The sequence below is a fragment of the Schistocerca cancellata genome, chromosome 2 (assembly GCF_023864275.1).
Source record: "Schistocerca cancellata isolate TAMUIC-IGC-003103 chromosome 2, iqSchCanc2.1, whole genome shotgun sequence".
NCBI lineage: Eukaryota > Metazoa > Arthropoda > Insecta > Orthoptera > Acrididae > Schistocerca > Schistocerca cancellata.
The window spans coordinates 388890837-388916501 of record NC_064627.1 but is presented as its reverse complement, the minus strand read 5'-3'; the positions used below and the strand labels follow the sequence as shown (position 1 = coordinate 388916501).

Here is a 25665-nt window from a genome sequence, read left to right as displayed (position 1 = left end):
CCCGAAGTTTGTTGCGTGAAGGCAGGGCGCGCCATTCAGTGTCCCAAAGGTCCAGAATTTTGCGGCGTAGGAACGCCCGCAAATCGGTCTCCGGGAGGCCAACGTCCAGAGGTGGTGCACTAGTCGCCTCTTTCGCCAGCCGGTCAACATTCTCGTTGCCGGGGATCCCAACATGGCCTGGGGTCCACACGAAGACCGCAGAGCGGCCGCAACGCGCAAGAGTATGCAGGGACTCATGGATAGCCATCACCAGACGGGAACGAGGAAAACACTGGTCGAGTGCTCGTAAACTGCTCAGGGAATCGCTACAGATAACGAACGACTCACCTGAGCAGGAGCGGATATACTCTAGGGCTCGAAAGATGGCGACCAGCTCAGCAGTGTAAACGCTGCAGCCAGCCGGCAAAGAACGTTGTTCGGAATGGTTCCCTAGAGTGAGCGCATACCCGACTCGACCAGCAACCATCGAGCCGTCGGTGTAAACAATGCCAGAGCCCTGATACGTGGCCAGGATGGAATAAAAGCGGCGGCGGAAGGCCTCTGGAGGGACTAAGTCCTTCGAGCCCTGTGCCAAGTCTAGCCGAAGGCAAGGGCGAGGAACGCACCACGGGGGTGTACGCAGAAGTGCCCGGAAAGGAGGTGGAACAGGGACAAGCCCAAGCCCGGAGAGAAGCTCCTTGACGCGTATGGCGATCGGACAACCCGACCGGGGCCGACGTTCCGGCAGACGGACGACTGACTGCGGGAACAGGAGACGATAGGTAGGATGCCCGGGCGAGCTTAGAACATGGGCAGCATAAGCGGCCAGCAAACGTTGGCGCCGGAACCGCAGTGGAGGGACACCTGCCTCCACGAGTAAGCTGTCCACAGGGCTGGTGCGGAAAGCACCAGTGGCAAGGCGTATCCCGCTGTGGAGGATTGGGTCCAGCACCCGCAACGCAGACGGGGATGCTGAGCCATATGCCAGGCACCCATAATCCAGACGGGACTGGATTAACGCCTGGTAGAGCCGTAACAGGGTAGAGCGGTCGGCTCCCCAGCGGGTGTGGCTCAAGCATCTCAGAGCGTTTAGATGCCGCCAACACGTCTGTTTAAGCTGCTGGATATGAGGCAGCCAAGTCAACCGGGCATCAAAAACCACCCCCAAAAACCTGTGGGTCTCCACCACAGCAAGGAGTTCGTCGGCAAGATAAAGCCGCGGCTCAGGATGGACTGTTCGGCGCCGGCAGAAATGTATAACGCGGGTCTTGGCTGCCGAAAACTGAAACCCATGCGCTACAGCCCAAGACTGCGCCTTACGGATAGCGCCCTGTAGCTGACGTTCAACAGCTGCAATGCCAGTAGAGCTGTAATAAAGGCAGAAGTCGTCAGCATACAGGGAAGCGGAGACAGAATTTCCCACGGCCGCAGCAAGCCCGTTAATGGCTATTAAAAACAGACAGACACTTAAAACAGAGCCCTGTGGCACACCGTTCTCCTGGACGTGGGAGGAACTATACGAGGCCGCGACTTGCACGCGGAAGGTACGACACGACAGAAAATTGCGGATAAAAATCGGCAGAGGACCCCGAAGACCCCATCCATGGAGCGTAGAAAGAATGTGATGACGCCACGTCGTATCGTACGCCTTCCGCATGTCGAAAAAGACAGCGACCAGGTGCTGACGGCGGGAAAAGGCAGTACGGATGGCCGACTCCAGGCTCACCAGATTGTCGGCGGCGGAGCGGCCTTTACGGAACCCACCCTGAGATGGAGCCAGAAGGCCTCGAGACTCCAGTACCCAATGCAAGCGCCGGCTCACCATCCGTTCAAGCAACTTGCAAAGAACGTTGGTGAGGCTAATGGGACGGTAGCTGTCCACCTCCAGAGGGTGCTTTCCAGGTTTCAAAACGGGGATGACAATGCCTTCCCGCCATTGCGACGGAAACTCCCCCTCGACCCAAAGACGGTTGTAAAGATCGAGAAGGCGCCGCTGGCAGTCCACTGAAAGGTGTTTCAGCATCTGACAGTGGATGCCATCTGGCCCAGGAGCGGTATCAGGGCAAGCAGCGAGGGCACTGCGAAATTCCCACTCACTAAATGGAGCATTGTAAGATTCAGGGTGGTTGGTGCGAAACGAAAGGCTCCGACGTTCCATCCGCTCTTTAATGGAGCGGAAGGCCTGGGGGTAAGTCGCAGAAGCGGAACTCATAGCAAAATGCTCTGCTAAGCGATTGGCAATGACGTCGGAGTCAGTACAAACTGCTCCATTCAGTGAGAGCGCAGGGACGCTGGCAGGTGGCCGATAGCCGTAGACGCGTCGAATCTTGGCCCAGACCTGCGAAGGAGTGACATGGAGGCCAATGGTGGACACATACCGCTCCCAGCACTCCTTCTTGCCTTGGCGGATAAGGAGGCGGGCCCGCGCACGCAGCCGTTTGAAGGCGATAAGGTGGTCGAGGGAGGGGTGTCGCTTGTGACGCTGGAGCGCCCGCCGGCGATCTTTAATCGCTTCAGCGATCTCAGGCGACCACCAAGGCACAGCCTTCCGCCGAGGGGACCCACAGGAATGGGGAATGGCAGATTCGGCGGCAGTAACGATGCCGGTGGTGACCGATTGAACCACCGCATCAATGTCATCGGTAGAGAGAGGCTCAAAAGCGGCAGTGGAGGAGAACAAGTCCCAGTCAGCCTTATTCATAGCCCATCTGCTAGGGTGCCCAGAAGAGGGGCGCTGTGGTAGTGACAAAAAGATCGGAAAATGGTCACTACCACACAGGTCGTCATGCACACTCCATTGGACAGACGGTAAGAGGCTATGGCTACAGATTGAAAGGTCAATGGCGGAGTAGGTGCCATGCGCCACACTGAAGTGTGTGAAGGCACCATCATTTAACAGCGAGAGATCGAGCTGCGACAATAAATGCTCAATGATGGCGCCTCGACGTGTTGCCACTGACCCCCCCCACAGAGGGTTATGAGCGTTGAAGTCGCCCAATAGCAAGAAAGGTGGCGGCAATTGGGCGACCAGTGCAGCCAGGACATGCTGCGAGACATCACCATCCGGTGGAATGTAAAGACTGCAGACGGTAACAGCCTGTGGCGTCCACACGCGTACAGCGACAGCCTCTAAAGGCGTCTGGAGAGGGACAGACTCGCTGTGCAGAGTGTGAAGGACATAAATGCAGACGCCACCAGACACCCGTTCATAAGCTGCTCGGTTCTTGTAATAACCCCGATAGCCACGGAGGGCGGGGGTTCGCATCGCCGGAAACCAAGTTTCCTGCAGAGCAATGCAGAAGAAAGGGCGAAGGCTGAGAAGTTGGCGGAGCTCAGCTAGATGGTGGAAGAAACCGCTGCAGTTCCACTGGAGGATGGTATTAGCCATGGATGGGAAAGGCGTGAAGGGACTGGGGGGGCAGATTACGCCTCCGGGGCCCCTGCTGCTACTGAGTCGCCACCTGGACAACAGCTATCCACTGCATCCGAGGGACTGGCGAGATCCATGTCCTCAGCGGACGCCAGGATCTCCACCTCATCCTCGGACGCAGAGGGAGAAGGTTGCGGTGGGATAGGTGCCACCGCAATTTCAGGATGCTTGGGAGCCTTTTTCTTTGACTGCTTTGCGCGCTGAGCCTTAGGTGGTTCTGGCTGGGAGGGCCTCACTGGGTCAGTCTCTGGGACTGAAGACGACCGTGACGCCCTACGACCAGCGACCGGTGGTTGTTTGACAACCTTGCGGGTGTCCACTTTGGCACTGGGCAAAGCCTGGGATGGGAGGGCCCCAAGGGACCCCTTCCGAGCGAGAGGAGCCGAAGAAGGCTCACGCTTCTCCGGCTGTGAAGGGGGAACAGATGTCCCCGGTGGTTGGGGTAGTGTTGCTCCTGAAGTAGATGGAGCAGGAGCAACAGGGAGTGAAGTGCCCCCCACAACCAAGGGGGCCGGTGAATGCTGACCGAGCTGAGATCGAACTGGTGTTGCAGCAGCGGCATAACTAGTTGGCATTGGCACAGGATGTAGCCGCTCAAATTTCCGCCTTGCCTCGGTGTAGGACAGGCGGTCCAGGGTCTTATATTCCATTATCTTCCTTTCTTTCTGGAAGATCCTACAGTCCGGCGAGCAGGGGGAATGGTGTTCTCCGCAGTTAACACAGATAGGAGGCGGGGCACATGGAGTATCAGGATGCGAAGGACGTCCACAATCCCGACACGTGATGCTGGAAGTACAGCGAGATGACATGTGCCCGAACTTCCAGCATTTAAAACACCGCATCGGAGGAGGGATATATGGCTTCACATCACAACGGTAAACCATCACCTTAACCCTTTCGGGTAAGACATCACCCTCAAAGGCCAAGATGAAGGCACCGGTGGCTACCTGATTATCCCTCGGACCCCGATGGACGCGCCGGACGAAGTGAACACCTCGTCGTTCGAGGTTGGCGCGTAATTCATCGTCGGACTGCAGAAGAAGATCCCTGTGGAATATTATACCCTGGACCATGTTCAGACTCTTATGCGGCGTGATGTTAACTGAAACATCCCCCAACTTGTCACAATTGAGCAACCTCCGTGACTGGGCAGAGGATGCCGTTTTGATGAGCACAGAACCAGAGCGCATCTTGGACAAGCCCTCCACCTCCCCGAACTTGTCCTCTAAATGCTCCACAAAAAACTGGGGCTTGGTTGACATAAACGATTCCCCATCAACTCGCGTACACACAAGGAACCGGGGTGAATAGTCTCCACTGCCTTCTTTTGCCATACGTTCCTCCCATGGAGTGGCCAGGGAGGGAAATGATCGTGGATCGTATTTCCTGCCGTTGAGGTTAGACCTCGATCGCTTAGAGACTGCTGGTGGTGGCCCACCAGCGAGAGATGATGTACCACGCTTCATTGCGGGTCATCCGCCCTGATGCCACCTACTCCGACCAAGGGCCCTCCCCACGGGCGCCACCCAGCCACAGCAAAGGCCACCTGGCAGGATGGCCATTGCCGGGAGTCCCGATGCCCCGGGGCGATGGGCATCTACTCCTTGGCATACGTGGGGAGTTAACGGCGCAGGCATCAGTAGAGCGATCCCTGTGTTGTCAGGGGGCTACAACCAAGAGGGTACATGGCGGCCCCACCACAACGGACTGGCTACCGTGCTGGATCTTAGGTGCAAAAAATGGCCAAGGTCGTCGTCGCAGTTAAAAGAAACGCTGCAGAGTGCAGTGTGGTAATCGCCCAAAAGATCGAAAACGAGCGGGACACCATTGCAACGACGAGAAAGACGGCTAAAGGTCTAATTGCACGACGGATACAGTGCACCATGTAAGGCGCCCTTCCCCAATTGGCTCGCTCTTCGGAATAATTTAGAAAGATGGAGGTCAAACCCGAGAGGGGACCATCACATAAGGCCGAAACATGTGAGACTCCTTTTAGTCGCCTCTTACGACAGGCAGGAATACCGCGGGCCTATTCTAACCCCCGAACCCGCAGGGGGAACTGAATTGTGTAAAGATTTCGTAGAATCTTTATCACCATTACGAAACATCGAATTTTCATTTGGACAACATGAAGATAGTCAAAGATAATTTTATTGGACTGCGTACAAAATCTGAAAATATTTTTCCTACTAACTGTCCGCAGCTCGTGACCTGGTGAGAGGCGTTGCCATAGAGCGCGAGGTCCTGGGTTCGATACCCGGCCGGGACAGTTTTCTTGGCGCAGGTACTATGTTTTTGTTTTGTCAATCACTTACAGCTCATCACAAAGACGTGCAAGTAGCGTAAGTGGCGTGAAACATACCTGCACAGGTTCCCGAACAACCTAGGACGAAGGTTTCCCCGACCAATAATGTCATTCGAACACTTCATTTCCTACTAATCATGAAACGTTTTAACGGAACTGCTATTTTTAGTGGATATCTAGATTACTCACTTCATTTCATCTCCAGGGAGGACCTCTCTTTAACCATGGTGATAGCTGGAGAAAACATCCGAGACAGCCGCGACCTAATTTCACCTAATTAACGCTATGTGCTGTGCTGGTCTCAGATTTTTGGCGGCTGCGTGCCCGCCTGACGACGTGATTCATTGACCCACTGCTGTTAACTACGTGGTAAGTGGCCTGACTTCCGCTATAAACAGTTGTGTTACTTACAAAGGTGACAGCCCGCCGTACGAGCTGCTCATTACAGTGCAGTTTTCTTTGTGTCAAAAGACTGCGTTTCATTTGGGACCGACGCCCATAAGAGCATCTTGTCGAATGCGCATTAAGTTTTTACACACTTTTTACGATATCAGAAGTTTTTGCAGTTCGTTATTAACTGACATATCGACTTTTAGGAAATGTGCAAGTTGTTCGCTGTAACTTGCAGTACAGCACTGATAAATGAACCGATAATATTTCTTCGCCATTCGCGCCATTGCAGATTCCTGTACTACCACATTTCTAAACAATGAGAAAATAGAAGTGCAACACACGTAGGTTATCTAGTGTACCGGTAGTGATGTATGCTCTCTGCAACTCCAAGTCATCGGCATAGAGTATTTCTTTCCGTGTGTACACCGTATATTGACTCGCGTCAGAGGCTCTGAGAGATTGTACTATTGGCGAAATTATGTATTTTAGTCTGAGAAGCAGTGAGAAGTGAATTTTGGGGACAGGAGTGGGAAGATGAAGGATTAAAGCAGTTTTGCCCACGAGCAACAAGCGTGTGCTTATTACTTTCATCGGCACCTATAACTTTATATCATTTGTAATTAATTGAAAGAACTTGTAATGAATGTCTTCGCTCTAGGGATGTCAAAAATAATTCAAAATCTACGCTCTTACACAAAAACTGAAAAATGCCTAGACAGGTACGCCACAACGCATGAGCCGTTTTCTGAAAAGGAACTTCATTTCTGATACAGCTTCTCTTGTGTGTTCAGAATAGTGTGTTTTATGCATTCGCAATGACCACTTTACCAGTATTTTTTTATTGGGTATCAGACATAGTTCATTGTCCTCGCGTAGACAACGCAACGTACCAAGATCACGATAGCCAGTGCCATGTTACTAGACGTCAGACACACTACGAGAGCGACATTTTCTTAAAAATCTTGAGAGCCGATTCGAAAAGTGGACAAACGTATCCTCGTTTCCTGCACAACAAACAAGCTATTATACAGCCCAGTAAAATCTTAACGTTCCTGAAACTTCTTTGCTTCGCACTGGACTCTGATATTGATTCATGTATGTTTTAACATTATTATAAACTCAAATTAGCACATTTGTAACCAAGCAAATAAGATTTTTCATTTCACTTCAAGAACAGCAGCACTGACGTATCTGGGCAATTCTTTGAAAGCAAATCAGTATCTGAACATTACCGGTAGCTTATTCTTGTTAGGTAGCAGGAACGAAGAAGCCAGAGACATTTTAACAAGCACATTAAGACTGTGTGCTACGCCTGATTTTCTTTTCAGCCACTTGGCATGACCTAAGATACCACTGGCTTCAAAGCAACGAAATATCTGCTAGCAACAGTATGGAGTTCAGCTGCCAATTTAGACAATCTTATTGGCCGGCAGTACAGCTGCCAATAGATATTTAAACAGGTTGCGATAGCATTCTATTAATGAGGGCTTTCTTAGATCTTTGGATCCATGAAGAATGGGAATTCGCGGAATCTGCAAAACACTGATATTGAAAGACGACTTATTCGCATTACAACAAATTGTGTAAATTAATGTGAGAAGGAACTAATAGACTACCACCATAAAACGTACGAATGTAATTTAATCATACTTATTACTGTTGGGTATTCTCTAGTCTTCTGTAGCTTTTCGAAAGATAAAATTCATTATTTTACCTCGTATCATCTGTTCGACATCTACATAGCCAAGTAGACGATTAAGACAACTGAGACGATTAAGTTTGCAAAAAATGACTGGTGGTGACTGTTAGGAATGCTGCTCCCTTAATCATCTGCTCTATTTGAATCTGTTTAGCATTTCTTTGTTACTAACACTAATTCCTTTCGAAACTCACTTTTTTCCTAATATGCTCATAGTTCAATATTTTATTGACTACACAATGAGCATTAAGCTTTCGTCCCAGATGCCGAACAAAAGAATTAAGAGCTGATACTTTTTCAAGCTACGCCGTTGCGACAACAGCCGTACTGTCTTACTACAATACGTGCACTAATTAAGTCTAAGACTTCGAATTTATTTGTTGCGAAACCTCTAACATGTTCGCACCATCTTAGAGGGCTTGTCTAACTGCCGACTTCCGGTAAAGTTAGTCCATTCGCAAGAATATTTCTACCAATGGATGGCAAACAAATTATTACTGCAGGAAGATAGGAAAATTAATGCAACACACCTTTGAACGTTTATTTCAGCCGTCTTAACTTTTTGATATTAATGTGTATTTTTCTGATGTTTCTTTACCTTTACCCTAATCTAGAATATTTCTCATTGCGAACCGCTATGACTTCGAATATGACAGAAAAATATGCGGCGTCCATTCTCTGGAAACAGGATGATATTAGCTGCACAAGGGTCAGGGACGTAGGAGATGGCTTTCGTCACTAAATTCAAGTTTGTTCGCAATGGGTCTACGCTCATCCACTAGAAGGTGTTCGTTACATGTACTTTTAAAACCAACAGCACAGACAATGAAAGTCGTTACGTCTGTTGGAGGCAGCAAAAATTTTCATCAACAACCGTCTTACACTGTGCGCACACAGCTTTCGTGTTCTGGTTGCGTAGTCTGTTTCGGTATGAGTCACGAGGATTAGAAGCTAATTATGCAAACCCTGTTAACATACGCGTCGTAAGTCTGCCTACCGTATTCCTTGAATCAAACAACGGTAGCAATGTTTTTCAAGGGAGGGAACTGAGTTTCCTCGATTACACATGTGTAGTCGTCAACTTAAAATTTCACACCCAGTTTGATTGAATGCATTTCCTCTAAATACACGTAAGTATAATGAAAATGTGCAAGAAAACGTGAATATTCACCAAGCAAAATGTTAATGTTTCCTTGCTAAGAATAGTGAGTCACTCAAATTCTTGTGTAGCCGCAGTGTAGAAGAAAACACTAATGTTGCAACGACATGTTACGATGAGTCATCGTCGCTATTTTGCAGTAACAGCATGTCCAGGACGTTCTGGTTTCATAAATGTCGCGTGTACTATGTTATACCCCATCACTTGCAGTGTTTCTCCCAAAACCATTCACGATCTTCACGCTTCATGGGAAGTCCAGGTGGGTCTGTTGAGTTGGTGTATGTGTACGTAATAAGCTTAGAGTAATGCTGACTAACTTATCTCCATACACCATAGTCACAGCACGCGAACGATCAGCGTTAGCACCTCACGAAGATGTTTAGTAATTCAGCGGCTTTATTTTTGTAGCCAAATTGTGAATACTGTAGTACTTTACAGTCGCGTTGGTACGGTGGCTCTTAATACGGTGGTTCTGAACGCATTTGTTTAAGCTGGACCGTTTAGTTACAAATCACTATGGTAAGCAGCGGGAGTAAAACATCTAGGTTCGCAATATTTGTTTCATTATTTGCATTTATTTCGCTTCACATGTGACGTTCTGCATAAGTAAACGTTAAGTGCTGATAATCTTAATGGTTTTGGCGTACTTCATTCGCTGAAAAATGCGGCAGGAAAATTTTTCCTGCCAACAACCGTTCGCTTTGCATACACTTCTATTACGATTGTATACTGTACTCAAACGTATGTTACAACATATTTTACGAAGTGCTGTTTATGGTAGTTTTAGAGTTTTGGTTACTATTTAGTCATGTTTCACCCTACCAAAACAGGTTGAATGTTCATGAGCGCATAGGCCTTATACCGACCGAACTCTAAGTATTCGGAACCGTAAACTTAGCGCATGAGACTACGAAAGACTTATGTACACAGTTTTTCCTCCAGTCGCCAGGCGACCCGCCGCTATGTATGCTAATACTAATTGTGGAGGTGACAATAGCGGTAGTGGGAGTGATGCACAACATAGTGATGTTACTAGTGTTATCTTCGAAACAGGTCGTGCCCACTCTCAAATTCCTCAGCTAGGTAGGTGACAGACATCAGTGTCCCTGGACTCACGCCATAGCCCAGCACGACAAGTGGTACTTCTTGCGGTCACATGTTCAGAAATCTGAGGTCGTTCTTGAAGATTTCTTTGCCAGACAGGGCATCAGCCGAGCATATAAAAGTCTATATTAAGAGGTATCAGGCGAGAATCCAATCATTATGGTATACCGTTATATGGAAGTAAAGGGTCTACGATAAACAGTGCAGACAAGGAGAGGGCAGGTAATTTTGAAATGTGGTGCTATAGCAGAATGCTAACGGAAGAGAACCGTTTCTCATCAGCGTGTGAATAAACGAATTCGGACCTAATGGTGTGACTCCATTTACTGGGTTCTATTCTTTTAAGTTTCTTTTAATTTTATATGTACCTACTTAGATTTTTTTGCATTTGTAGTTTCTATACAATGGTAGTCTTTTGCGATTCCCATTTTTAAACTAAATATTGTTTCTAGTGGAAAATTGATAGATTCGCGTAGATACAATAAAAAACAGGCCGTAAAAGAAGCCCTTTGGCAATACTACTACGTCAGATGAGCAAACAGGAGAAATCAACAATGACCATGAGGAAATCATCGCGGCCTGAAATGACAAAGAAAAGTAAATGCTTGGAAAAATGTTCCAAGTTTTAATCGCTAGTGCTATTTCGCTCAGTACAGCGAGAAAAAACGCAACACCAAACTTGCTAGTCTTCGGTCATCCGGTTCTGTGTGTCTTGTTTGAGACTCCAGGCAGATCGCATTTTCGCAAGCTACGCCTGTGCGCGGAATGCGCCTACTAGCTGTCTGGGCCTTGGACTTGAGCCGCCAGCCCGCTGTCGGCAGCGTCACGTCACGTCACTCATACGCAGTTCTCTCTGGTCTGGCACACAAAACGCTACCGCCATTGCCAACTGAGCCCGGGAGGTCGCAAAAACCGTTTCTCCTTGCTGCGCCAACAACGGCCCAGTCACCTAGAACTGACCCCAAACATTTGCATGGTGCATCAGTGGACACGAACCGCAGGTAACACTTCTTGTGCTGTACTGAACCGCGAAGAGGTTCATTTCCGACGAGACCAAACAAGAAACACATCCTTCGTTTTGCCGTAGACCCGAGAACTCCGAAGGAATCTGAACGAAATTATTTGTTTCTGTCCACAACATTCCAAAGAAATATCCGAAACTTCAACTGCTGAAATGGTTCGAATGGCTCTGAGCACTATGGGACTTAACATCTGAGGTGATCAGTCCCCTAGAACTTAGAACTACTTAAACCTTTAACTAACCTAAGGACATCACACACATCCCTGCCCGAGGCAGGATTCGAACCTGCGACCGTAGTAGTCGCGCGGTTCCAACCTGAGCGCCTGAACCGCTAGACCACCGCGGCCGGCAAATCTGGCAAGAATAAAGGTTTCACAGCACACGTAAAGAAAAAATCTAAATTGTGAAACTGTAATCATATCACAAGAAAAGACTCATCTGTTATCAGTCTTCAAACTTAATTAAAAATTCTAGAAAATCTCTGAACACTTTGAGCGACTTCTTAGCAATATCAATGTAGTTGACAAAAATAGTCTAAACCTAGTCCCGGAATGGATGAAGTGTGACACACAAGCCTCAGAGCGCGAGTCCTACTCGCTTCTCGTAATTTTATTATGCATGGAAAAAGATGAACATTTCTTGACTTCCTGTAACGCGGGCTCGTGAAACGTCAAGAGTGAGGTAGTTTGACGCGCAACGCGTCTTGAATTGCAGAGTGCAGGGGATTTATGTGACGTTCACGCGTTTACTAAAACGTGTGACAGGCCTAACAGCTTTTAATCGTCACTGGCTCTTAATGCTGCTTTGCGAAAATACGAGATCGACGAACAATACACCAAAACTGATTAGTTCGTACGTGCCCCAGTAAGAAGTTATGGTATTTGTAAGTTCACTGACGCCGGACACCAATTTCGCTTTTAACACCTACCTAATACAAACACTATACCGAGTTTCGTTTAAAAGCACATCACTAGCATTCCTGTTCCGATGTCCTGTAAGCAGGTTTTTGTAAATATATCAGGTTGGTGCGTAAGTTCGCAGCGTTTCTGTTTTGCATGTTGGTATTCCGGTTGCTATGGATTTAATTATCGATTGTCATTTATTTGTAGTTCACTGTTGCTTTTTGAGTTTACATATTGTCATTTGGAGACAGTGCCAAGTGGAGAAGTAGGAACATTTCCGACATACTCCTCTGTTTAGAGTTCAATACAGAGGTGACAGCAGCGGAGGCAACCAGAAACGTTTACGCCGCGTATATGGATAATGCCTTTGGATAGAGACAAGAAAATGGTTCTCTCGTATTAAGGAGGATCATTTTGTCATTAGCGACCTCAGGAAGACCTTCGGGGTTTGATTATCGTTTAAACGCATTAATCCAGAACGATCCACGTTAGTGTACTCCAGAAGTGGCAAATGTGATGAACTGTGATCATTCCCCATCGTGACATTTGCATGTAATGGGAAGGGTTCAAAAATTGTATCAGCACACTATGCTCCAAGCCAAAAATCAGCGGGTGTCATATGTGCATCTCTGCTTGCTCTTCAACAACACAGACCATTCCCGTCTCGTATCGTTACTGGTGACTAGAAATGGTCTCTCTGCTAACATAAAAGAAATGGATGATTGAACCCAAACATGCAGTAACTCTCCGCGCAAAGATCTGCGCGCATCCACAAAAGGCGTTATGCATCTCGTGGAACAGAGACGGAAGAGTACTACGAATTGCTTCTTCGATGATTGGTTTGTGGAGCGCTCAACGCAATTCCCCATCTTTTCACTGTCCAGTCTCGCCATTTTCCCGAATGATGAAATGATAACACAAACAGCCAGTCCCTGCTGCTTCGAGGTGTAACCATAACTTCTTAACAAGTGAGATGTCTTAGAGACGCAATCCAAGAACTATTAGGACGACAGCGCAAAGTGATTCTACTCCGCGATAACGCCCGCCCGCATTCTCCTAGACTGACAAACACTATACAGGAGTTGGTTGGGGCGTCACTCCTCACCCACCTTATTCACCTGACCTTGTGCCCCCAGATTTTCACCCTTTTCCGCGCGCTATCGAGCAACCTTCAAGGAACTTCCTTTCCTGATGAAAATGCTCTCTGAACATGCTCGAGTTCGTCTCAAAACTCACGTGATTTCTGCAGCCGCCGAGTCGAAAAGGTGCTCATCGTTGGTATACTGTTGTAAAGAGTAATGGAGAATATTTTATTGATAACAGAACTCGCTTATGTGTATCTGTTGTGTTTATTTAACTTGTGGGAAAACGCCGCCAGAACTTCTGCACCGACCCAGTAGTAACGTAATACGGATAAGAATGAATGTCATCGAACCTCGTAATTTGAGAAGTAACCTAACCCGTTCAAAGGCAATTTCTTTACTGGGCCAATGCAGCCAATTTTATAAAAACAGGTTCAATTTCCTGTTGTCGCAGTACGACTTCATTCTCTCGGACCTGAACTTTCTCCGTATCAAATCGCCCCAATGTTTGTTTCTCTTTGTCTATTATCTGGTTTACCTCCCAGTTTGCCATTTTTTAAAATATTTTATTGTAATTTTAGTCCTCTCGCATGTTTCTTGATTCCCATTATCCAACTAATGTTGGTCTTACTGTTGCATAATTTCGCTACTAGCCCTCTGATGATAATATTTCATCGCAATGATGTTGGAAGGAGCATATGAGTTTCTTCCTAATTCCACCCATCCGTTTTACTGTAAACTCGTAACGAGTTAGTCTCCAGCGTGCATATTATAGGTAGTGTTTGTTTATACACGTACTGATTTTCTTTTTTCCATCCTGTTTATTTTTGCAGCGTTTAATTTCGAAAATTGTTTCACTTTCATATGTTATATCTGGTAGTGTGGTTTGTAATGTTTCAGTTTTGTGGCTACTGAGAGGGCTTTTCATTGTATGAACTTTTGTTATGTCAGAAGGGCATCTTACTGCAGTACACCTGCCATTTTATGTACCAGTGCTTTTTTGCTCAACTACGTCTTACTCGTTACCTCTTGCATGTGAGTATGATTCTAACAGTCCTGTTATCCGGCATTAATTAGGGGGAACTCTTAATAAGTGAGATCAGAATAGTTGTGCTGATAGGTGACCGTTCTCTCCTCCACGATAAGCGTGTGGCGTTTTAAGACGGGACTATTGCGCCTCTGGCAGGTAATTCGCAAAGACCCGTTTTATATGGGACATGCGACTAACAAGGAAGGCGCCTACTGCAGCGCTCCACGCGACAGACGGTCCAGCTAAAAAGAGTCTACACGGTTTATGCCTGTCTAGTTGTCTGCTCTAGTTAGTTACGTGTTCCACTGATCAATCTCACGGTAACCGTTACGATGTGGAACGTGTCGAGTGCACAAGAAATGCACTCATGATTATTTTTTATGGTTAATATTTTTATTACGTACCCCATTCCCTTAAATGGCACAAAATACATATATTCTACATCTACCACATCTACATCCATACTCCGCAATCCACCTGACGGTGTGTGGCGGAGGGTACCCTGAGTACCTCTATCGGTTCTTCCTTCTATTCTAGCCTAGTGTTGTTCGTGGAAAGAAATATTGTCGGTATGCCACTGTGTGGGCTCTAATCTCTGATTTTATCCGCATGGTCTCTTCGCGAGATATACGTAGGAGGGAGCAATGTACTGCTTGACTCCTCGGTGAAGGTATGTTCTCGAAACTTTAACAAAAGCCCGCACCGAGCTACTAAGCGTCTCCCTTGCAGAGTCTTCCACTGGAGTTCATCTGTCATCTCCGAAACGCTTTCGCGATTACTAAATGATCCTGTAACGAAGCGCGCTGCTCTCCATAGGGTCTTCTCTATCTCTTCTATCAACTATCTGGTACGGATTCCACACCAGTGAGCAGTATTCAATCAGTGGGCGAACAAGTGTACTGTAACCTACTTCCTTTGTTTCGGACTGCATTTCCTTAGGATTCTTCCAATGAATCTCAGTCTGGCATCTGCTTTACCGACGGTCATTCCATTTTAAATCACTCCTAATGCCTACTCGCAGATAATTTATGGAATTAACTAGCTCTGAGCACTATGGGACTTAACATCTGTGGTCATCAGTCCCCTAGAACTTAGAACTACTTAAACCGAAATAACCTAAGGACATCACACACATCCATGTCCGAGGCAGGATTCGAACCCGCGACCGTAGCAGTCGCGCGGATCCGGACTGAGCGCCTAGAATCGCGAGACCACCGCGGCCGGCTATGGAATTAACTGCTTACCAGTTGCTGACCTGCTATATTGTAGCTCAGTGATAAAGGATCTTGCTTTCTGTGGATTCACAGCACATTACACTTGTCTACATTGAGATTCAATTGCCATTCCCTGCACCATGCGTCAATGCGCTGCAGATCCTCCTGCTTTTCAGTACAATTTTCCATTGTTACAACCTCTCGATATACTACAGCATCATCCGTAAATAGCCTCAGTGAACTTCCGCTGTTATCCACAAGGTCATGTATATATGTTGTGAATAGAAACGGTCCTACGACACTCCCTGCGGTACACCTGAAATCACTCTCACTGCGGAAGACTTCTCCATTGAGAATGACATGCTGCGTTCTGTTATCTAGGAACTCTTCAATCCAATCACACAATTGGTCTGATAGTCCATATGCTCTTTGTTCATTAAACGACTGTGGGGAACTGTTCAAAAATGTTCAACTATATATTTATTCCTTTTTAAGAATTCGTCTACTGTATAGGAGTTGTCTAGGAGATATAATTTCAATTTTTTAAAAAAACTATTACTGCTGTCTGCCAGACTTATTTCATCTGGTAATTTATCGAAAAGTTACAGCAGCATATTTTCCCCCTTTCTGTGCCAAAGACAGGTTAACTTGTGAATGAATTTACAAGTGAGCAAAAGACTAGTTCCGGATACAAATACGTCCGAATCACTGAATTACGTTCATTTCCACGCACGGGCATCTTATCGTTTAAATCCCACTCAATGCTTACAGCAGATGCTTCATCCATTAACTATCAGGATACGAACGAACATTTCGCTGAGCAGGATACAATTCACAAGGAGCTTCGCGCTGTTTGTCAGTTGTGCTTCCCACTCGGTCGCAGCGCGCTAACGAAGTTCCTTCATACGCGTGAAAATAGGATTCATCCTGTTCTTTCCAAAAGCGACGCAGGTGGCCCCGACTACATGGTAAAGGCCGGCGGAACCGGTGCACCACGGGTAATCTCGCAAGCTCAGACGTCCCGTGTACAACGGACGTAAGTCAAAGGCCGTGAGGGCTGGGCGGCGCAGCAGGAGGCACATTCCACAGGCACAGCACAGGCGCCGGTGACGCAAACCGGCGGCCACCGCTTCCGGCTGGCAGGCAAACCAGCCGCGCAGATCGGCAGCCTTGGTCAGCCGAGGCACCCACCTAGCGCAGGTAAACAAGTGCGCCCAACCTGTTGCTGCACCTTGAACCCAACATATCGGCTGCGTTCGTGCATACAGCGTGAACTAAAATAACTGCACACAGTCTAGCCGAGTCTGCAGACCGAGTGAAAAAATAGCATGACCACCGCCTCTGCCAAAGTCAAATGTGTGGCTGCCTTGCGTAACGAAACAGTCCTTCCAAACCCACGCTTGTAGTTTTAAGCTGCTTTTACACGATCGACTTTTCTTGTCCCTGCTGACTAAACTAGTGCGTCTACTGCAGCGCCCTTGGCGTTTTATTCCAGTACCGGCTCTCTGTTTTGAGTCATTTTCGTTTACAAGTCGGCGCAAAAATTGCCGGTTTTGTGACAGCTGTCTTCTGTGCAGTTTGGCATCTGAATGGTGAAAGTGAGGTTATGAGGATCGATTCTTTTCGAAAAATCGAAATATAGTAACAAAATTTACATTAACGACTAAAGTAGAATTCATAGTCGAAGTTCTCAAAGATCGTGTGGTAAATTGTTTCATGCTCCTGAGAGTAGAAAGAACAGGAAAAAGAGTTATCCAAATATATCAGACAATACGTAGCACGCAGTAAATAGCGCCTTTTTGCTGTATCTTTTGTATTTTGATTTTCTTGTAAGTTGCCAAGTAACAACGAAATTTGTTTTTCTCGTCCAATAATATTTATTTTCACTGTTGAAATAATTTTCATTAAGGAGATTTATTCACGCCTTATTTATGTGAAGTGCGGGTTTCTTTCTCTGTAAAACGTGAATACTTCTTGCTTTCAGATATTTCGTCTCTTTTAGACTAGGACTCTAGTAGGGAAACAATACCAGGATCTTGTGTAATTTTCCGATTGCCATAAAAACAAAGCAATCTACGATTAAGCACTAGATCAGTTCCTGTAATATCTGTGACTTCGATCAGAATTTGTTATAATTTCCGATGTTGGCAGACGCTGCCAGCCCCATGTGTGCGCATGCGCAGCATACTCAGAAATTTAGAACTCCACACTCCGCGTAATCCACAGATCATTGACATCAGAGATGCTCACGACGTGGTTGGTTGCTGATTTACACCCAAAAACAAAAGGCGCAAGCATTTCGACTGGTCAATTTTCACCAGAAGGCCTCTTGTGTAAAACGGGCCTTACAGCATCTGTCGATAAACACACCAACAACAAGGGCAGTACTGAAATTTCTGCAGCTGTACAAGACCAGCGCTTTTAAGAAAAGACTTTCTGAAGCAAACACTAAAGACCTTAGATATCTGGAAACATTTAAGTGTTTTCTCCACCTGATCAAATGAAAGATCTACGCTACAATCCAGGTCAAACTTTCAAAATAAACTACTCATTTGGAGGAATTAGCTCCCTAATCTCGCCACTGCATAGCCAAATTTGAATATTGCTTGCCCTACAGAAACTTCGCCACGCAACTGATATTCTTTCCGTGCAACTATTACAAAAAGCAGAGAACTGAACGTGTTCTGTGAAATGAAGCCCATCACGATCATGTGTAACCTGAGAATCAATTTATATTATTTTTCGGTGGGCAACCAATTTCAGAGATCAACTCATCTCTAGGACTTTTGTGATTTGGTACCATGTATACTGCAGTAGCCTAATACAGAATTGAAACGTGGAACAAACATTTCAGACGGAGAACATATACTTTTGATATGTGGTGCTATAGAGTATTGCTGAAGATCAGATGGGTAGATCTGGTAACTAATGAAGATGTACTAAATGAATGGGTAGCAAAGAGCGCGCGCGTTGACGATTGCTTGGTGCCTCAGTGTGTGTTCTATCAACTCAAGAGTTGTCAGCTGACGTCATTTCAGTTCTTCCAGTATGAAACTTGTTGAATGTGACAGTAGCCAATTGTGCATAATTACGACGAAGCCTGTCAAACATTGTGCATAGCCCTGTGTGAGCGCGTAGAGGGTAGAGAGGACCGCCGCCCTTGCTCCAGCTAGACTAGCGTGGAAAGCTGGCTGGTTGAATAATTGTGGGAGGTCATCTGTCCCGTCCCGTCGGAATAGGGAACGATGAGGAAGTAAAACGGCCGTACCCTTTCAGAGGGATCATCCCGGTATTTGCGATTTAGGGAAATCACGGAAAACCTACATCAGAACGGGCAGACGCGGGTTTGAACCGTCGTCCTCCTGAGTGCGAGTCCAATGTGGTGACCACTGCGCCACCTCGCTCGGTGCGTGGAGAGCTGCATCGAACCATTCTTCAGATCGAATAACTAGTATTACAGTACTTCAAAATATTTTGGTCACTGAATATTTGCGTTCTGCATCAGTGAAAAAATTTCCGCATTCGCACTTTTCTGCATGTGAGTGGGTGGGGGATGGAAGGGGGGGGGGGAACGATATATACGATTGGAATCTTCTGAAATCCTATGTACGCGTGCCTTCGCTTAAACTTAAATGTCAGTTGGTGGTGGTGGTGGTGGTGGGGGTGGTGGTGGGGTGGTGGTGGTGGTGGTGGTTAGTGTTTAACGTCCCGTCGACAACGAGTTCATTAGAGACGGAGGGAAAGCTCGGGTTAGGGAAGGATTGGGAAGGAAATCGGCCGTGCCCCTTCAAAGGAACCATCCCGGCATTTGCCTGAAACGATTTAGGGAAATCACGGAAAACCTAAATCAGGATGGCCGGAGACGGGATTGAACCGTCGTCCTCCCGAATGCGAGTCCAGTGTGCTAACCACTGCGCCACCTCGCTCGGTGTCAGTTGGTATACAGCGTACTCAGCAAGAGTTTTATAGAATATCCAACAAGCTCAGAGGGTAGCAGCCATGCATTCTCCGAAAGAAATGTCAGTTTTTTAGGTAGACAGTCTCAGCAGACCAACGTGTCGTGACTGCTTTCATACCCAAGCAGTCGAGTTCCAAGCGGGAAGTCTGTGAGACAGCGCGGACTTCCGAAGACTACTCTCGGAACGGGATTTGCTAGCGAACGACGCCTTTCGTCCCTCGGAAGGTTACAGAAGGTGGCAGCCCGGCAGAGCTGGCAACAGCCGCTAATTAATCTCCTCGGCCTTCCACACGTACGTCACGGGCTTTGACCGCCAGATGTAGCTTTCAGATACTGCGCTTATCTCTTAATCCGCTAGCGGTAGAAAAAGATTAGAATTCATTTCCGCCGACTGTCAGCAGCTGGTGAGGAGAGGATTCGGCTACGCTTGCTGCACGGACAATCAACATTTGCCTGAAACCCCAAACCTATGAGAACACGAACCCAATCAACCAGAGCGCCATCTCGCTCAACAGTGACAGGAAACAAGCTCAAAAGAGCTTTATAGAATTCTACTAAGTGCTGCACCATCTCTTCCGTTTTGATTATGAATGATAAGTACTTACATGTACAATTCTACAGAACTTATTCTATGCATCCTTACTTCTAGACGTCCCCTTCCGGAAGCAGAAAGGGGGAAAAACCGGTCTCTACTCTTTCATGCGCACTATAAACAATATATAACGACCCTTGCGGGAGCAACGCAGCCTATAATCCTTTTCATGACAGCGAACCGGTTTCCGAAATTTGTAGTTTCTAAATACACATAACCGATCTCATTGTGTTTCTCAAGTGAGACTTTAGTGTGTCTCCAGTGTACTGACTGTGTAATCATCATTCTTGCTGGTTTGAATGCAGCATATAAAACAAAACATTTTCGGCAACAGTACGATTATTTCCATGCATTATGTAATAAGCTTATCACTCCCTCTACCTTAAATTTTTAATGTAGGTACATGCTCGCTTTAACATCAATGAACGATATAGTTTCTTAATGTAAATAGTAACTACAGCCAAGGCACGCTAGAAAAAAGCTGCTCAATGACAATTATGGTTAACTGTACTATTATTCACAGCTGCTCTTAATGGCCATATAAACAATGAATGTGACACTTGTGCCCGACGTAAAGGGAGCGGATTCAGGAATTCTGAGGCTTTGCACTTCCTTTGAGATGATTGGGATAGAGATATTTCGCATCCATCCGGTAGCGCTATCAGTACTTACGCATATTGTCAAACTGATATCTTTCCGCACACGTCAGAGATTAAGCGATGACGCCGGCATCCCCTGCGGCACGTACACGACTAAGATTTGGCGCAAGTTATGGGATCCAGGAAAACAAGTGCTGCACAAACTACGCCAATGAGTGGTAAGTGACACCTTACTGATCGGGCACAGACGTCTACGCTTCTCGCACTAAACAGCCCTGACATTCCAGCAGCGTGGTTGCGCAAGTATACCTGACACACATTGACTCCGGTTCTGCGAAAGCAACTTTCCACGCAGTGATCCATGATCTGCTGCAACTTCCAACTGATTAACATTTTAGCGCTCTTCTGTCCCATCTCAATATTTTCGCCAACTACATCTGTAAATGAAAGTTTACAGAAATCACTATGTTCCACTTGTTGACGCACAATGTTTGACAGGCGTTGTTATGCACGATTGGACTATCACATTCAACAAGTGTCACACTGGAAGAACTGAAATGTCGCTAGTTCTTAACTGCTAACTACCTTGCAATAAATACAGTCACTGTATTTACCAAGCACGAAGCTGATAGGTCCCACGCTGACCGAGCAAGCAGCCTCCCATGCGCTGAGGTAGCAGAAGACGACGATGAGACCGAAGCGGTCCTGTGCTGTTTACGATTCCTCCGGAGTGACGCGAACCAACCCGCCGACACTGGCCCCGGGGGCTGAGCTCTACTCGATCCGGTAGTTAGCACCATGATTTCAAGTCACTTAATCATCAGCCACCAAAACACAACAGCACCACCACACTTTGTACACAGCCGGCCGACCGCTCCGCCGGCTTCACGCGTACTTCCCCTGCTATCCAACAGGCCCTGTGGCACAGCAAAATCAGCGCCCCTAGCGGCCACTCTGCGCACCTCGTCGCGCACCGCGCCTGCCTCTTGCGGAGTGTTCACGAAGCTACTGCTGTCTCCTCGCATTGGTATCGAAATCACGTTCTGCTTGTTCATCAGTGAAATCACCTTTACTCGTAAGCAGGCATACAAGTAACGCACAAGACTGCTTTAACGGCTACATGTCACCTAGAGATAAATGTATGCATCATAAGTTTGGCAAAGGCATAACGCATTTTAAGCCGATTATTACACAGCATATGAAATTAGTGGTATCGCTATTGTCTTTGTACATCTGCCTCCATTTCCCGACAATAACGTCATTTGGGAGACAATGGTGAAAGAAAACTGAACTGACAGAACATGTTTGGGATCCACGGAATCAAGAAAGCATCGCACATCACGATACTTGCCGTCTGCGCGAAGGACTTTTTCTTTAATGAGTTAATACAGGATTCGACAAGTCAAATTTAGGAACGATTCTTGGTTGTAAGCCTTGCGTGTATTAAGAACATTAAATTATTTCGTTGTTCGAACTTAATCTACATCTGCAAATCACTCGACATTGTCTCGATATTTTGCTTAAGAGACCTTGAGAATGTACAGTACATTGTCTGATTTAAAACAATGCCTCCGAACACACCGTGTAATCTAATCAGTCTGTTGGACGATTCTTTTCTACTGTAGAGAGACGGTCAATGGGAATCACGAACTGTCGCCCATTACTGTACTAGAACTCATTTTTTCGCACTGGCTGATATGGATTTGCAAGTGAGAACTAATAATCGACACCTACCGTGAATTTGGAACATGCCCTACGTACAATAACTTAAAATATTTTTACGTCGACGTTTAAAGGAACCTTCCTTCTGCAACTGTGCACTGTCAGTGCAGCCTCAGTAGGTCTGGCTTGAAAATAAACCAGTAAGGTTTGAAACTAGTCGCCAAATATAAGTACGGCAACTGTCGATATAATCGTTAACAAATGCTTTAAGAAATTTAATAAAGTTGCTGCTTCTCTGTCAACAAAATGTCGAAACTGAAGAAAAAGTAAACTGTTTTGCAGAAGATTGCTGACAAAAAAAACATACTTACATATGGAACCAAATGATTACTATATCAGGCAACAGGTCTGAATCCAAAAATAGTGTTTCATGTTTTAATAAATAGTACTAGTTAACTGTGGAGATTTAAAGAAGAAAGAGGTATTTTATTAACGCTTCCATATGTAGAGACACGGTTAGTCGTTAGTTTATCTAATTTATTACACACAGCATAAAGAACAAATATTTTGCAACAGAAATTGTACACCGTTAAGTACTGCTGAAGCAACAAGCAGGTTTAGAGAACAGAAAAATGTTATCCATATGCGCTTTAACTACCTCCTGAATATTCTAAGTATTAACGTTATCTCCTGGCCTTAGATTTGTAGATTAGAATTCCAGATAACGTAATAATAATAGGACTAACTGAAGAAGGGCAGTTCAATTGTGATATTTCACGCTTCCGTTGACTATCTGTGCACATAAGTATTTACGTCAAAACGTCTTCAGGTTCTGCTATATTGATGAAGCATTCACGCAATTGAGTACCTAAATCGTTCGCTACACTACTGCGCTTATTTAATACTGAAAAGGGGGAATATTAATATGTACCGCGTTACGTTATGGCTGATGACGAAGGAGGGTTCCACTCGGAGCGCTAGCAGTAGTTCCGTATTTTATTTCTTTAAATATACTACATCACGCAAACCTTAAGCAGAAATTCCCAAAGTACTTCGTTATGAAAAGCATCCATCTTATATCACAAATAATTGCTACTATATTAGGCGACATGACGACTGTAACAGTTTTAAACGCACCTAGGTATTTAAATTCAATACAAGCATGCTGATGGCGAAATATTTTTTTGAGAGCTGGCGATCTCTGAGACAGTAGTATAAGGAATCGAATATCGTCTGTCTGGTAGATAGACCAGAAAAGCATTATCATGGCACACATGCTCTCAGAGATGGAATAGTTCCTCACGCAAAGAAGTACGTCCGATAACATCATGTCGACACAGAAGAAAAAGGAAGAAGGATTAGTATTTAATGTCCCTTTGACAACGGAGTCATTCACACCCACCCTCACCTACCTTGGCCTAACCATCGACCGTCACCTCACCTGGATCCCTCATCTCCGCTCCATCCAATCCAAAGCCCACAACCACCTCCGACTCCTCAAACTCCTCTCTGGCCAGACATGGGTGTTGCACCCCTCTACCATCCTCCACACCTACAAATCCTTAATCCGTCCCATTCACTGTTATGCCAGTCCTGCCTGGATATCTGTCCCCCCCCCCCCCCAAATTCTCTAAGTCCCTCCAGATCCTTGAGCGTCCTGCACTCCGCTTCACCTTCCATATACGCCTCCTGTCCCCCATGCGGATCCTCTATGACCTCATTCCTTTCCCCCATCTGCTCCTATTCCTAGAACATATCCGCATACTCTACACCTCCCGCCGCCTTGATCCCCCTCACCGCCTGGTTGCTACTCTCCTCTCCCATCCCCGCCCCCTACCACGTCTTCACTGTTGTGTCCCCCCTACCCTCCATTTCTACACCCTTCATATCCTTTCCCAAGGTGGCTTCCATCAACTCCCCCTCCCGGATGATGCCCTCTTTCCCTCCATTTATCCCTCCTATCAGCTCTGATCCTCACTCCCCCTCCTTTCCTCTGTCCTTTTCCCGGGCTCCCTCTCCCCCCCCCTTCCATCCTCTTTTTTCCTCACCTCCCCTCTCTCTGCCTCCTTCTCTCCCCCGAGTCCTTTTGCATTTCCCTCCTCTGCCTTTTCTCATTCCCTCTCGCGTCTGCCCTGCCCCTCTCCCCCCTTATGAGTTCTCTCCCTCCTTGGTTCCCCCCTTTTTCGTTTTTTCCTCTCCTCCCTCCTTGTTTTTCCCCTTCCTCCAGATCCCCCTCCCCCCCGTCTGCCGTTGGCTCGAGAGTGTCATCTTTGTGCCGCCATCTTCGTGCAGTGTTTTACAGTGAGTGTTTTACAGTAAGTGTTCCGTGTTGTGTGTCTTTTGGGACGTGTTGCGAATGGCCATCATACTGTCGCTGGGTGTGATTTTTTATCTCTTGCGAACAGAAACCAGACTGTCGCCATGTTTTTCTAATTGTGTTACTTGTCTGATACCTGTATATTTTATTAACGTTGCCAACCCCTTTGCTTTCTGTTTTGACTTTCCGCATTTTTCTGCCATTTTACACTTCAAGTCACCGTTTTATCGCCTGTTTTCTTGTTTCTTTCTTCTTCCGTTTTTAAACAAGTCTGTAGGCTGTAGAGCAGCGTACTAAGCTGCTGCCAGCCCGCCCCCTTCGGGGGAAATTGAAAATCAATAAAGGAAAAAAAAACGGAGTCATAGAAGACGGAGCACAAGCTCCGATTAAGAAAGGATGGGGAAGGAAATCGGTTGTGCTCTTTGAAAGAAATCATCGCGGCATTTACTTGGAGTGATTTTAGGGAAATCACGGAAAATCCAAATCAACATGGCCTGACACAAATTAAACCGTCGTCCTTCCGGATGCGAGTCCAGTGTGCTAACGATTGGGATATTTCGCTCCGTGGTACGACAGAGACGTGACTACAGCACCCTCACTGGGTGGACCACTAGTACCACTGGTCATCTGGTTTCATTTCTTTTTCTTTATGTAATTTGTCAATGAGCTGAGAGTCAAACGTACGGTAGGTCAGATACAAGTTTCTTCGGTGTACTCGACATTACAATGAAGCCTGGGAGAGGGCCGCCGGCAGTTAACCCTTTTGTAAGCGGATGAGGCAGAACTCGACAGGGCTCAGGAGCACCGCCCGCCTGCACAAGCCGCCAGCGGGGACTGAGGCAACGGGAACAATGCTGCCATTCCAGAGCTGACGCCATCGAACTTAATGACACCGTGCACAGGAAGCGGACTCTGTGGCGCCATGCTGCACTGTCCTCTCCGTGGTCTCGAAAGAAGCCGACACCAACCACTCCTAGATGATAATCTTTGCTGTAACTGCGACATAGCTGTGCTCATTAAGTATAGCGTTTTACTGGTTGACATTCCCAGCACTCCAGTTACATCACAACTAATTGATCAAAACATTCCGGCAATTATTCTAATGCTCACTGATACATAAATTTAATATTAACGCCACATAAATAAATCAATCCTTTATATTCGTTCAATTGAATAATATCATTACAAATAGCAAATAAATGGTGACATGGTAAAGTTG

General features: G+C 46.5%; 1 protein-coding gene across 3 annotated transcripts in view; it reads right to left on the bottom strand.

The window, feature by feature from the left end:
- Positions 1 to 25665, bottom strand: part of LOC126161802 (cytohesin-1) — a 214592-nt gene that overhangs the window by 48713 nt on the left and 140214 nt on the right. For 2 of the 3 annotated variants that reach the window (XM_049917891.1, XM_049917893.1), the window contains exon 1: positions 21082 to 21374. The exons of the other annotated variant lie outside the window; for it this stretch is intronic. In XM_049917891.1, coding sequence (XP_049773848.1) covers positions 21082 to 21267 — 186 coding nt within the window. In that variant the 5' untranslated portion in view covers positions 21268 to 21374. Of the gene's footprint in view, positions 1 to 21081; positions 21375 to 25665 lie in introns of those variants that run through there. 3 annotated transcript variants of the gene reach the window in all.